Source organism: Sordaria macrospora, chromosome 4 (assembly GCF_033870435.1).
Source record: "Sordaria macrospora chromosome 4, complete sequence".
Lineage (NCBI taxonomy): Eukaryota > Fungi > Ascomycota > Sordariomycetes > Sordariales > Sordariaceae > Sordaria > Sordaria macrospora.
Window position 1 is genome coordinate 240,831 of NC_089374.1, and position 12,472 is coordinate 253,302.

The following is a 12,472-nucleotide window of genomic DNA, read 5'->3' on the forward strand; positions in this document are numbered from 1 at the left end:
AAAACCATGGTTGATGGAAGGCGCGGATCTGTGATCATTGCGATCTTGTCGGGATCTTCATAATGAATATGTAGCGGTTCGTTTCGCTGTTGCGACGGTCCTTGCGAATCGTTGGCTGCTGATCATGGACGGGAATCAACGTTTGGGTCAATTGCTATTCGTTATCTCATGTTCAAAGTTTCCAAGACCCATGGTATGCGATCTCGCGATCTGGTTAAAAGCGGCTCGCTGCGACTGCCGTGCTCGTCGCCCACTGGCAGTCGCTCCTTTGCTTGGTGTGCGGGCAAGGTACTCATCCCTTGCTTCATTTCATCCAGTCGTTCGTTGTACGATGCGCGGACATCCCAGATGAGGTGTGTCGAGTTTAGTACTTGCTTTTGCTTCCATTCCAGACAAGGGCCGCATATGCCAGGGCCTGATGCTTGCGACTCAGACGGACGGGAGAGGAAGTCCCGATTCCATCATCCATCGCCATCGCCAGCACCACCATCAGATAACCAACCACACCAGACCGCATCGACATCACGACTGCTCCTCTTCCTCATCCATATCCTGCTGCTCCCCTTCGCCATCCTCAGTACCCTTCCTCCCAGGATTCCTCTGTCCCCTCTCCTCCCTCGTCTGCAGTTTCCTTCCAAAACTCTGCTTATCCGCATGCCCAATCCCCTCCCAAGTCTTTGTGTCCGGCAGCCCATAAGTGCTGATTCCTCTTCCCCACGTCGTCCAAGGGCTCGTCCACTTTATCACCTCATCCTGTATCTTCCCGTCCTTGCATTCATCGAACTCAGCAATTAACGCTCTCCAGTCCCTTGGCTTGTCTCTGTGAATCAAATAACCTCCTAGGTGACGGTGCCAGATATCTGGAGGGATGTCGTTGTTGTTTCTGTTGGCGTTGGTGTCGTTGCGATGAGAGTGGGAGTTGTCGTCATCGGCGGGCGCTGTCCAATGGGTGGCTAGCGAGAGGCGGATCTGACGCTCGATGCCGCGATGGCCGGTGATTGTCGTTAGACGCTTCGCCCATCCGTAGAGATAGACGGAGCGGTTCAGCCTTGACAAGTCGTTGGCGACGCCGAGGGCCATGGGCGGCAGTTTGCCCTCTGCTATGAGCGGGGAGACTTGTTCCAGTTCGATGTCGTCGACGATTTCAATCGGGAGGTGGAGATCATCGGGGACAGGAACGGCCGACCACCGCTGCAGTTCTGCTCGGCGTTGTTCGGGGGTCCAAGTGGCTGTCGCGAGCGGTTCCGAGCTACCTTCGGGACTGAGGAGAGCGGGCGGCGCGTCAGGAGGCAAGATAAACGAAGCGCGCACTTCTTCCGAGTGTGTAGATATCGACGCGATCAGTTGCCTGAAGTACCGAGCACCCAGGCGAGTTGTCACCAGCTTCTTTCCCCTCAGCGCCGGGTACCACACCTTGGCAAGAATATCCTCACGCGGCACCAGCTCATTACTGTCCGTCGTGTGGTCCGATACCGACCTGGCAATCACCTTTTGAAGGTAAGTCGGCTGCAAATCGACGAGGCCGTGATGCAAGTCTGACACCAGCGAGACAAGCACACTCGGGTCGAGGTTCGCGGTGGGTGTGATTCGGCCGCAGTCATCGGCTACGAGGGGATCGCGTTCGTCGACGAGGGCGGACAAAGCGATGTCGAGGGGTGGCGGCGCATCGGAGAGAAGAGGGCTGTCGGCGCAACTGACGGTCACAGAAACGTCATCGCCGCCAATTCTTTCGCGAATGTAGCGTAGCATCCTGTCCACGGGCTCGGACTCGCCATTGCGCAGGCCGGGTAACAGAAGGTGTATATGATGGCAATGGTTCCACCTCGCCGCGAGAACGACCTTTTTGATGGACTCGGCAAACTCGGTGTTGCCCAGTGCTTCCGAGACGCCGCTCCTACCCGCGATCCCGTTCCCATTTCCGTTCCCATTTCCGTTCCCATTGTGTTGATCGTCGTTATCGCTGTATGCCGTATCATCATCCTCCTCTTCATCATCGCTCTCCCATCCATCCACCGCGATTTGGTAAGCCAGCGTCTTGGGCGAGATGGAAACAAACTTCAACCACGTCGCTCCGCTATCAATCACACCGTCAACAGCAATCGGCCGTTCCAGCAGGGGTTTATCTTTGTAGGACAACCACCCATGTCCATTAGGCACGGGCTGCTTGGGGCTCCTCGCGAACTCCTTGTTAATAGCCACGAGGCCGCGACACTTTTTGATGACGGACCACCGGTCGTTCCAGCAGCAACTGCGCATGCCGAAATACTGGGCGGGGGTGAAGAGCGGTTTCGGTTCTTCGGTGTCGTCATCTTTGTTCGATTCGCTCGAGGGACGGGAAGGGGGTGAAGGAGGTTGCGACGCTTTCTTTGCTTTGAGCTTGTCGAGGGTTCTTTGCTGGACTTTGAGGAGGGTGTAGAGGCCGCGGATCGGCTTCGAGGCTGACTCGGCCTTTGTATGGAGCTGGGAGAGCTCATCGACGCATGTCGTCCATTCTTCTATGAGGGCTTCGATGCATTCTTCGAGAGCGGGGCCTTCGAGGGGTTCGCCGCGGTGTTCGTGATACGACTTGGTGTTGGTAGGTGACTTGTGGCCGTTGCTGGGGGATTGCGATTGCGATGGCGATACTTGGGTTCGCGCCCCTCCCTCGCTGTCGTTGTGCGCCGTCATGTCCGATCTCGTGCGCCGTAGTCCTGCCGCTACTGGCGGTGTAATGATGCGTAAGTTATGCCCGCAAAAGATGCAATTGAGTCGGGGTAAAGATGGAACGTGGTGCGAGAATGTTTGCCGGAAAATGGAAGACGGAAAATGAACTCAAAGAATCAAAAGCTCCAGCACTGGCAAGCGTAGTGACACATTCGCGACAGCGCGACAGACTGGCGCTGTCTGAGGGGCATTTGGCGGCGGGGTAACAGTCGTTCCCGTGGGGCCAGCTGCGGACAGCTGCAGTCTGCCAGTCGCGAAGCCCGGACCTGGCGGTCCCAAGCATCGTTCGCGCAGGGGTTAGGGTATATTGAAAGGGGCAGGTGTAAATGCTGCCCCTTCGGATAGCATGTTGAAACAAACCTGTAAAAGTCAGCAATGACGAACGTGAAAAAGCAAGAAAGCGGTGGAAGGCAAAGGTCGTGAATGTATTGAATTTGAGTTTACTTGAGATTGTATAGCTGGCTTTGAACCTATGCCTGCGCAGTGTCCCAGCAGTGTTTGAGCTCATGAACGATGTAATCGTTCGGGCTTGGCCTACCCGGAACTGTGATACCTTTCCTCTATTCTGCCCCCCAAAGTCCTCCACGTTCCCACCAGAGCCATCTATTTGCTTCGAAGCACCTCAAGATTCAGTTGCCGGCCCGAGACATTTCACATTGACATATTGCATATCACAGTCAGTGAACACTGTGGCGGTGCATTTCACTTGGTCACTTTAGGTTGGTATGTCACGAACTCGTAATTTAACCCCATTTAAGCAAACCTCTTTCTGTATCTTTAACCGCTGTCTACCTAACCATAGAATTCCATGCTGCCAGCTGCCAATGCCTTGTCACTCGGGAATATCTGAATGCCTTTTTCTCTCACTGAACCGGTACGCCTCGCAATGCTTAGCCCATCATGCCAGTTGACGATAGTATCTCGAAACCCGTTGTTCCCTTCCGTGTTAATGACTTGTCGAATCCGAATCCCAATGCCCATGCTATGCGATGCAATGCCTTCCGTTGCTCCTGAGTCCCATAGCCAGGGGCAGATAATATCTCGTCGTAATCCATCCTCCATCCTCCATTCCTCCATCCTCCATCCTCCATCCTCCATCCTCCATCCTCCATCCTCCATCCTCCATCCTCCATCCTCCATTCCAGACCCGCCAGAATAGTTGATGCCTGTGCCCCAAACCCATTTCATTTCATTTCATTTCATGTCCCTCCCTGTTCCCCTGTTCCTCTATCGCTCAACACCTGCCTGGCATGCACCCATCTGTTTTACCTCCAGACCTCCAGACCTCCAGTCTGATCCCCAAAGCCTCTGCCTCCCGTCAGAAAAAACAACTCTTCCTCCTCATCCTCTTCATATTCATATTCCCACCCTTTTGACCCTCAACATTCTCAACCTTCCTCAACTCCCTAACCTCCCTCTCCCTCTCCACCTGTCCCAAGTTCAGACTCAGCACAAAAACCATGTAGTCCGTCATCACTTCCATGAAATTCTCCAGGCTCATCTCGGGCCACAAGGTTTCCATGTCTTTCAGGGTTTTCTCAACGGCCATGAAGGCGAGCATGTCTTGCCAGCGGGTATCGTGCTTTTTGGCGCGGGCGCGGGCGCGGGTTGCTGCTTTGATGGCTTTGTTGATGTTGAGGTTGGAGTTGTTGGTGGTGGTGAGGATGCTGGGGAAGTTGTTGCTTGGGAGAGTGGGGAGGGTGTTGCTGGATGGGACGGTTGGCACGGTCGGGAGGTTGTTGTCGTTGGTCAAGAAGTTGTTGGGTGGGAAGGTTCGAATGGTCGGGAAGTCCCTGTTGGTCGGGGCTAGATGTCCGCACATTTCGATCTCAATGGCTTCCTCCATAAAGATATCCTCCAAGGACTGGAATGCCTGGCGGAGTTTTAAGATTGCGATACGATGTTCGCTGGCTGGGGAGATGAAGAAATGCGCAAGGAGACGGCGGATGTAATGGCTTTGGACGAGGTCGAGGCTGTTGCGGAGGGCGACTCCTATTTCTCCGGGCGGGAAACCGTAACGCGGGCCGTTGTAGAGGGAATGGAGACTTTCGAAGAAGGGGGTGATGATGGAAGTGAGAGTTGCTTTGGTTCCTGGTTTGAGAAAGAGTATTAGACAGTTGTAACTCGAAGCTTGAGGGCAAGGTGAGAAAAGGGGGGAATAGTGACTTACTCTCTTTAGACCTATGAACCTCCGGCGCGTAGATAAATCTACTCTGACGAGCAGGTTGAGGCAGAGTCGTCGCCATCTTGTCCAGCTTCTTTTTCCTCCTCTTCGTCTTCGTCTTCTTGTTGTTGTTTCTGTTCCTTGGAAAGAACCCGCGACGACACTTTGATCGCAACCACCAAGAACGCAAGCACAAAACCCGCCAGCAAAATGCGCAAGACTTTCTCTCCGTGAAGTCGCCAGAAGCGGCGCAAGAAGAGCGCAGAAGGTCGCCAGCGCCAGGGGATCGTGCAGTTGAGGATGTCTCTGATCCAAGACAAGGCGGCTGGGTTGCTGAAGGAGCCCAGGTTGAGGAGGAGAATAAAAGGTCGAGTTCGAGGTCGGAAGGTGTACTGGAAGGAGGAAGTGGCTGTGAATGCTGAGGGGAATAGTTGATGTGTCGAGGTCGCGAGAGGTGATGGGGAAGATCGCAAGAGGGATTGCAGGGAGGTCGTTGCCAGCCTCGAAAAGGGTGTTGAGGGGGAAAGAAATCTTAGCATGAGGGGGAATTGTCGAGGTTTTTATGTGTTGAATATATTTGAGACGATTATTTGTCGAGGGGTTGAGGCTTCTTGAAATAGAATTGTCGCATTCAGATTGTGTGCGGAGTTTGATGGGATGGGGGAAAGTTGAGGAACGACGGGATGAATGTCAATAGGATTTAAATATGCACAATAGAATGGCAGTGAAGCGACAGGATGAACTGTGAATTGATAGGATGAACAGCCGAACAGTTCTGAACCTGAAACCGCAGTGCGGTGAAGGTTGGGACTGCCATGATGTTGAACCTGTGTTCAGGATCAGATAACAGAGGTTGTGATTTCCGAACAGCATGGCTGACCGAGGTTCTTGTTGTGCATGTTCAATATAAAGTGTATTCCAAGTGAAGGGATTCGGATCTTGGGATGGGGAAGACACAACTTGAAGTCTGACTGTCGCTGACATTTGAACCAAGCTCATGGATATCGTCAAAAGAGAGCCTGATATGTGGGTGTAAACCTCATATTAGTACCCAATAAGTCCAGCTACGACTTTCCCTCTTCTCGCTATTGGTGATACCACAAACTACTCCTCGCTTCCGGTTGTTTTGATTCAGTAGCAGAATGACGAGGAACTGCGTGAGGGTGCCCCTACAAGAGAGACTGAGAAATATGATAACGGATCTGAGCTTTGTAGATCTTGACTGGTACATTACTGTTCACCAACATATCCTGGACACTTGTTCGTTTGCGTCTAGAGACCGAACACGCTGAGACGACTTCGGACGGTACTTGACCATTGGGAAGCCAAAGAAGAGACTGATGAAAGATTGAGCAATGAGCGCGTAGGAGCAGGAGAAGCAAATGAATGATACGCCATGCAATACAATCTAATCAAGAGTGCAGTTGTTGAGAAACCCCGGCGTCCCACCGCAAAATACGGTAATCAAGCGCTTCTTCCTCCTACCCAGTCTCTCCCTCTCTCGAACATGGCGTGCACCACGAGTCCGCAACACTTGTGAGCAAGAGAAAAAAAAACAGAAGAACCCGCAAGGACGGCAATCGCAACGGACCAACTGAGCAAGCGTGTGACTACATGTACCTCAAAAGCGATCAATCAGAAGAACGACCAAGAAAAGCGCGAAAAAGGTAATAAGAGAAAAAAGGCCAAAAAAAGTGTGTGGACTTACAGCTACCGGGTTCAAACGTACGACGTCTATGAGAGCTGGGGGTACATGCGATTGGACGAGGGGAGGGCGGTTTCTGCCATTGTCGCACCTACGCCATCCAACCAGCCTGTCACACAGGAATTGGGGATGGGAGTAAGCGCTCGGGGACTAGTACATATACCCACATCCTCCAACAAAACCCCAAACGATCACCTCGCAAACAACACGGCCATCGATATCTGGTGCTAGGGGTTATCGCTCTAGAACTTGCTACGGAACATGGGCCTGTCGACCACGAAACTACAGTGGGTGAGCAGTGTCCGATGCTGATCAAGAGTCAACAATTCACCAACGGTCTCCTCAACACGCAGAGGCGAGATGGCCAAGCCCCCGGTCGCTGTCGTCACCATCAGCCGGAGCAACTCGAACAAGACTCTCTTCGACGACGACATTGAAGCTGGCCGTGACTGTTGCGACGAGGACGGTTCCGATATGGAATCCGACGACGACCGTTCCACCGGAGAGAAGTTCCTGAAGCGTGTGCATGCTGAGGGGGAGGCTCAAGTTCCAATAGACACCGAGTAACGGACAAGCATCTTCTATTTGTGGGGAATCGTTCTCTTAGCTGCCTCTGAGCCGTGTAGTGCGCCTCTTCCTCGGCTTGGGTGCAAGTTTGCAAGAAAACTGTTAGAGTGAATGATCTAATCAGGGATGAGGTGGAAAAGACACTTCATGTTGGTAAATAGTAGCAGCTGATGATGTATCAAGACAAGTTAGTCGGACGAAAACAAACAAAATGGCGGAACTCTGCAACAACGCATCCACATTATTACACTTTGTCATTGCGACAGAAAGGGTTGAGCCCTAACGCCTCTAGTCTTCATCGCTCGAAGAAAGTCGCGAGGATGTGAAGGTGCGTCCAAGGTTCCCGTCGAGGGGGAATGCCATGGCGTTCAAGTGAGGAGGGTGCAAAGTCTGGATTATTCCCCGCCAAGACCATGATCGCAACAAAACATCAAAACCGACAATTCCATACAAATACGCTAATCTCCCCATCGAGGCCGGAAATATTCTTGATACTTCCCGTCCTCCTCCCAGGCCTTCTTCCTTCCTTCTATCAACACAACCACTCATTTCCCCCCCTTTCCCCCCTTTCCCCCTCTTTCACCCCTTACCCCCATCCCCTTAACCCATCCCCTTCGCCCCTACGCCTTTTAACCCCTCCCCTTACCCTTACTCCTAAACCCAAAACTCCAATGCCCCCTCACATCCCCCGCCATGATTCTCATAGCCACCACATCGTTCGCGTCGCGTCCATATTCGATTCTCGCAGCTTGCACCGCCTTATCCGCATACCTCTTCGCCATCCTGTCCTTGCCCAAATAATTATAGTTTGTAGCCGCCAGCTCGTACGCTTCCGCCAATTTGCTTTCTAGCCCTTCTTCCACCAGCAAGTTCAGGAAGTTTTCGATCATTTCGGGAGTGACCTTGCTGTGAGATTCATGGCCGTTGCGGAGCTCCGATCGGAGATTTTCGAGTTGGCTGAGCCGCGCGTCGGATTTGGATAGCTCGGTGGCGGGCGAGGAGGTATGTGGGTGCCCATGTTGTTTGGATAGGACGCGGGGGGAATGGCCGGTGCAGGCTGGGCAGGGACACCCTGATCCTTCTTTGGAATCGGAGGACGGGGAGGAAGAAGTAGAAGAAGAAGAAGGCCGGGGGCGGTATTTCCCAACCCACTCCTGTCGTTCCTTGCGCGGTTTAATCGGGTCGATATAAGCGATGGTTAACTCCTCGCCGGGACTAACCTTGCGGGCAACAGTCGTCCGCAAAGCCATGTTCCCATCAATGTGGAACGCGACATTCGGTCGACACGAGTGCGTGAAAAGGGCCATGGAAGGGTAGTTGACGTAGTGCTTTGAGTGATCGGCTTGTGAGTTTGCTTGACCTTGGCCTTGGCCTTGGCCGACTGGTTGGTAGGAGTTGCTGCCCAGGTCGATTTCGAAGGGAGATGCTAGCAGGATCTGCTCGATCGACCTTTTTGTCCCTGTCCCTGTCTCCTTTGCTTCATTTCCAGCCTTCCGATCCTTCCCAGAGGCATCCTTCCCATCCTTCCCTTCCTCTCCCTTCTTGCCACCCGGACCGAGCCCAAGACTCCGCTGCCTCTCAACCTCCCCCCTCGTCTTTTCCGGCAAGAACCCAACCGCAACTTCCAACATCTTCTCTCTCTCTTTCCTCCGCCACACATCCGCAAAAAAATCCTTATGAACCATCAACACCGGCGCCGCTTGCATCAGCGGCTTACCCCTCCTTAGCTGCGTCGTGGCCGTAAGACCAGGGCCTTTATCGAGGATATAACTCTCCTCGAACGGCGGTCCACCGTTTTCGGTTGTGGCTTCGATACGGTCCTCGGCTTTGTCGAGGTGTTGATCTAGCCGCTCAATTTTCTGGAATTCGGCGAATTTGGTGAGGAGCACTATGCCGTGACCACGGCCTAGGGCGAGGTTGGTGTAGATGCAGTAGGTTTTTTGGGCGCAGATTTGGGAGGACCACCACCCCGTGGTTGGGGGAACGTTACCACTGTCTGGGGAAGTGGCGTTAGAGGTGTAGATGGTTGATTGGGAGATGGGTTCGTAGGCGAGGTTGTCTTTGGAGCCAGCGACCGGGGCTTCGTCTTTGCTGGGGGTTTTGGCGAGAGTGAGTTGGGCGGATAACCCAAAGAGCAGGGCGCGGGTGAGCCAGATCATCGTGATTGTCTGGTGCACGGCACTGGTAGAAACAGGAGAGGCGAGGAAAGCCTGTAAGGAGAGATCAGACTCTGTGGTCGGGATAGCTCAGGGCAAAGTCAACAGCGGAACGCCAGTTGGGTTGATGATGTTTTTGAGTCTTTTCACATGCTGACATGCCGCCAGAAGGAAACGTGTCCAAGACTCTTCATCACGTCACAGCCACTCAGTCTGCAACATCATAAGCTTCTTGAGGCTATAATGGATCAGAGATACTATAGAACGTGGGAGCTGATTGGTGTTGTGGCACTGCCTAAATGGGGGTTGTGGTGTGCACTTTATCCACGAGTGTCATTGAGGTGTTTGGTTCCGGCACTGGAACAGGGCGGCCGGCCGGCAGGGGAGTGACGGCTAAAGTCCGCTAAAACAGCAGTTGGTTCTGTATGGGAAGATAACAGATGGATCGGGTGTTCTTGTCAAGTCCACCCCTAAAAGTCTTACGCAGTGAGCTTCAATATGGTAGTGTACTGGTGTTCTTGGACAAGATATCGCAATGGTCGTCTCGGTGTCTTGTTCATAACCTCAAGCCAGTCTTGATGATGGATCAATCCTCAGACTTGAACCTTCTTCGCTTCAGCCCCGGAAGACTGCCCCTTTGAATAAACTTTCCGAGGTCTCACCAAAGACTCACTCGCCTTCTCCCGATTATAATCCTCCCTCCAAATCTCCCTATCGAACCTCAACACACTCTCCAACAACACCTGTGCGCCCCTCACACAATCCTCCTCGCTCGTAAACTCTTCCGGGTGATGGCTCAGTCCGCCCTTACTCGGTACAAAGATCATGCTCGTCGGACACCTCTTGGCCGTGTGGACCGAATCATGACCGGCACCACTGACCATATTGTACTTGACCAGTTCCATGGCCTTGACCATATCCCCACCGGCGTCTGCCGCGAGAACGGAAAGAGCTGACTCCCTGACCGCCTTGCAACACCCGTCATCGAACATCTGGGCGGGCGAATCGGTATCCTCCTGCCAGGTGACGGCACAGGGCTGGCTGTTGGCGCCCAAGTTCTGGGCGATGCTGCCGAACTTGCGGCGAAAGTGCTCCGCAAACTGGGCAAGTTTGTCGGTCGACGACGAGCGGATGTCGAGGGAGAACTTGACCCGGCCCGGAATGGTATTGACGCTGCCCGGGAAAACTTGGAAGACACCGACCGAGACGAGGATGTCCTCCTGTTCGCCCCTGGAGCGGGCGTAATGGATCATGGAGTTGGCCGCCATGAAAGCGTCGGCGCGCTGAGGATAAGGGGTGGTTCCTGTGTGAGCCTCTGTTATGGTGCGAGTCAGTTACCTTCATACATCAACGAACAAAACCATCCATCGACTTACCCTTGCCGACAACCTCTACCGTAAACCACTTATACGCCTGACTCCCCTTCACGACACCGACCTTCTTCCCTTTCTCCTCCAATATCGGTCCCTGCTCAATATGCAGCTCAAAGTGCGCCGCCATGGGCATCTCCTCATAGCCACACTTTTTGTCTCCCAGATACCCAGTCCTTTCCAACTCCTCTCTCATCGTCTTTCCTTCTCCAGCAACCTCCTTCAACGTATGCGCTTTCTCCAACGGTATCTCCCCCGCCCACACCCCGCTGCTCACCATACTGATGGGAAACCGCGCGCCCTCCTCGTTCGTCCAGTTCACTACGCCCACGGGTCTCCACGTGCTCACATTCTTCTCCTTCAACACCCTCAAGGCCTCCAGTCCCGCCATCACACCCAGCACGCCATCATACCGCCCTCCCCGCGGCTGGGTATCAAGATGACTACCCATCATCACGGGCGGCAGTCTCTTTCTCTTTCCGCCGTCTTCAATAGGCTTGCAGTCGGAAAGACCTTTCCTCACGGCCCAAATATTCCCCATCTCATCCACCGTGACTTCACACCCCAACCCTTTCGCTTCTTCCACGAACCAGTCCCTGGCAGCTTTATCCGCGTCCGTCAGCGCCAAGCGGTTCATGCCCGTGTCATTTTCGCCGGAACCCCAGCGGTGAGCGGCGCCGAACTGGGAGCATGTCTCGTGGATGTTTTTCGCTAGCTGCTGGTGGTTGTGAGACTTCAAGTAGGTAGAGAGAAAGGAGATGTCCGAGTTGGAAAGAGGCGAATGTGAAGATGCGGATCCTGGGACGGCGTCCGGGGGTGGGATGTGATTGCTAACGGTTGGTTTCGACTTTTGGTGTTTTCGGGGGGCCGCTAGTTTTATGTGTGGTGGGATGATTACTTGTGGTGATTGTTTTGGTCCATCTTGACCGGCGGCGGAGGTGTTGTTGCGCTTGGCGTGATGGCGGGAGGAAAGCGACATGAACCGGTGATGTGGTGGACGGCTTGTCAGTACTAGGTCTAGTGCAGCGCGTGTACCGAGTCCCCGGCTGGTCGACAGGCGCATTGTCTGTGGTATCATGACAGGCTTGCGGCGTTACTGACGTCCAACCCTTTGTACTTGGAGACGCGATGATGTGTTTCTGTGAGGTGTGTTTGGAAAGACTGGACGTCGGTTTGTGTTGGCGACAATCGGCGCCAGCATCTGGCAAACAGCGGGAGCGCGTCTTACCCCGCAGCGGATGTCGGATCGTAGGGTATGCCGACCCTAGGGTGACAATCCAGTCGAGGACGAACTACATCCATTGTGACCAAAATGAGAGGTTAGCTAACTGACAAAATGTTATATGAACATCTCGAGCCACGGATGAGGAAATGCATCAATGAGGAAAATGTAGAGAGTATGTTGAGCAGAGGCGGCAGAAGCACGGGCCAGGAATGAGATATGTCACTATCTTTCCTCCATTCAATCTGGTGGACAGCTGATAGTGCACTAACATAAGCTTGCAACTGCAGCAACTGCAGCGTACCGGTATGTATGCTCATGGCATGAGATAATGGGGGAGAAGGGACGTAGAAGAAAAGCAAATTGACGAACCACAAGTACTTATGAGCGAAGGAAGAAGATGAAGGGCGGTTCTCAATCCATCTAGCTGGTAACCATGGATAGATGAGATGTCGCTGAATCATCTTAGTGTCCAACAGTCCCGTTACGGGTGAGGTCGTGCCCGAGACCCCGTAGACCGGGAATTGACACCACCACGGCTCGGTCGCCGAAATGAGAGCGTGATTGCAAGCTTGTTGAACTCGA

The 12,472-nt window shown here is 53.4% G+C and overlaps 4 protein-coding genes across 4 annotated transcripts; 1 reads left to right on the plus strand and 3 right to left on the minus strand.

Annotated features, from left to right (window-relative positions):
* Positions 1–522: 522 nt before the first annotated feature.
* SMAC4_04554 (uncharacterized protein) lies at positions 523–2,883 on the minus strand (the record flags this gene model as incomplete). The annotated part of the gene is made up of 1 exon (XM_003345273.2): positions 523–2,883. Exon 1 carries the CDS (start codon positions 2,665–2,667, stop codon positions 523–525), a length of 2,145 nt encoding a protein of 714 aa, XP_003345321.1. The 5' UTR covers positions 2,668–2,883.
* A 1,047-nt stretch (positions 2,884–3,930) lies between these two features.
* SMAC4_12606 (uncharacterized protein) lies at positions 3,931–4,949 on the minus strand (the record flags this gene model as incomplete). The annotated part of the gene is made up of 2 exons (XM_003345274.2): positions 3,931–4,794; positions 4,874–4,949. The coding sequence occupies 2 exons, from the start codon at positions 4,947–4,949 to the stop codon at positions 4,022–4,024; spliced, it is 849 nt and encodes a 282-aa protein (XP_003345322.2). The 3' UTR covers positions 3,931–4,021.
* A 1,983-nt stretch (positions 4,950–6,932) lies between these two features.
* Positions 6,933–7,139, plus strand: SMAC4_04555 (uncharacterized protein; the record flags this gene model as incomplete). The annotated part of the gene is made up of 1 exon (XM_003345275.1): positions 6,933–7,139. The coding sequence occupies one exon, from the start codon at positions 6,933–6,935 to the stop codon at positions 7,137–7,139; it is 207 nt and encodes a 68-aa protein (XP_003345323.1).
* Positions 7,140–7,768: 629 nt separating this feature from the next.
* SMAC4_04556 (uncharacterized protein) lies at positions 7,769–12,069 on the minus strand (the record flags this gene model as incomplete). The annotated part of the gene is made up of 4 exons (XM_066090131.1): positions 11,564–12,069; positions 10,672–11,495; positions 9,969–10,610; positions 7,769–9,369 (listed from the first exon to the last, which is right to left on the minus strand). The coding sequence occupies exons 1-4, from the start codon at positions 11,584–11,586 to the stop codon at positions 7,769–7,771; spliced, it is 3,090 nt and encodes a 1,029-aa protein (XP_065946705.1). The 5' UTR covers positions 11,587–12,069.
* Between the last annotated feature and the right edge of the window lie 403 nt (positions 12,070–12,472).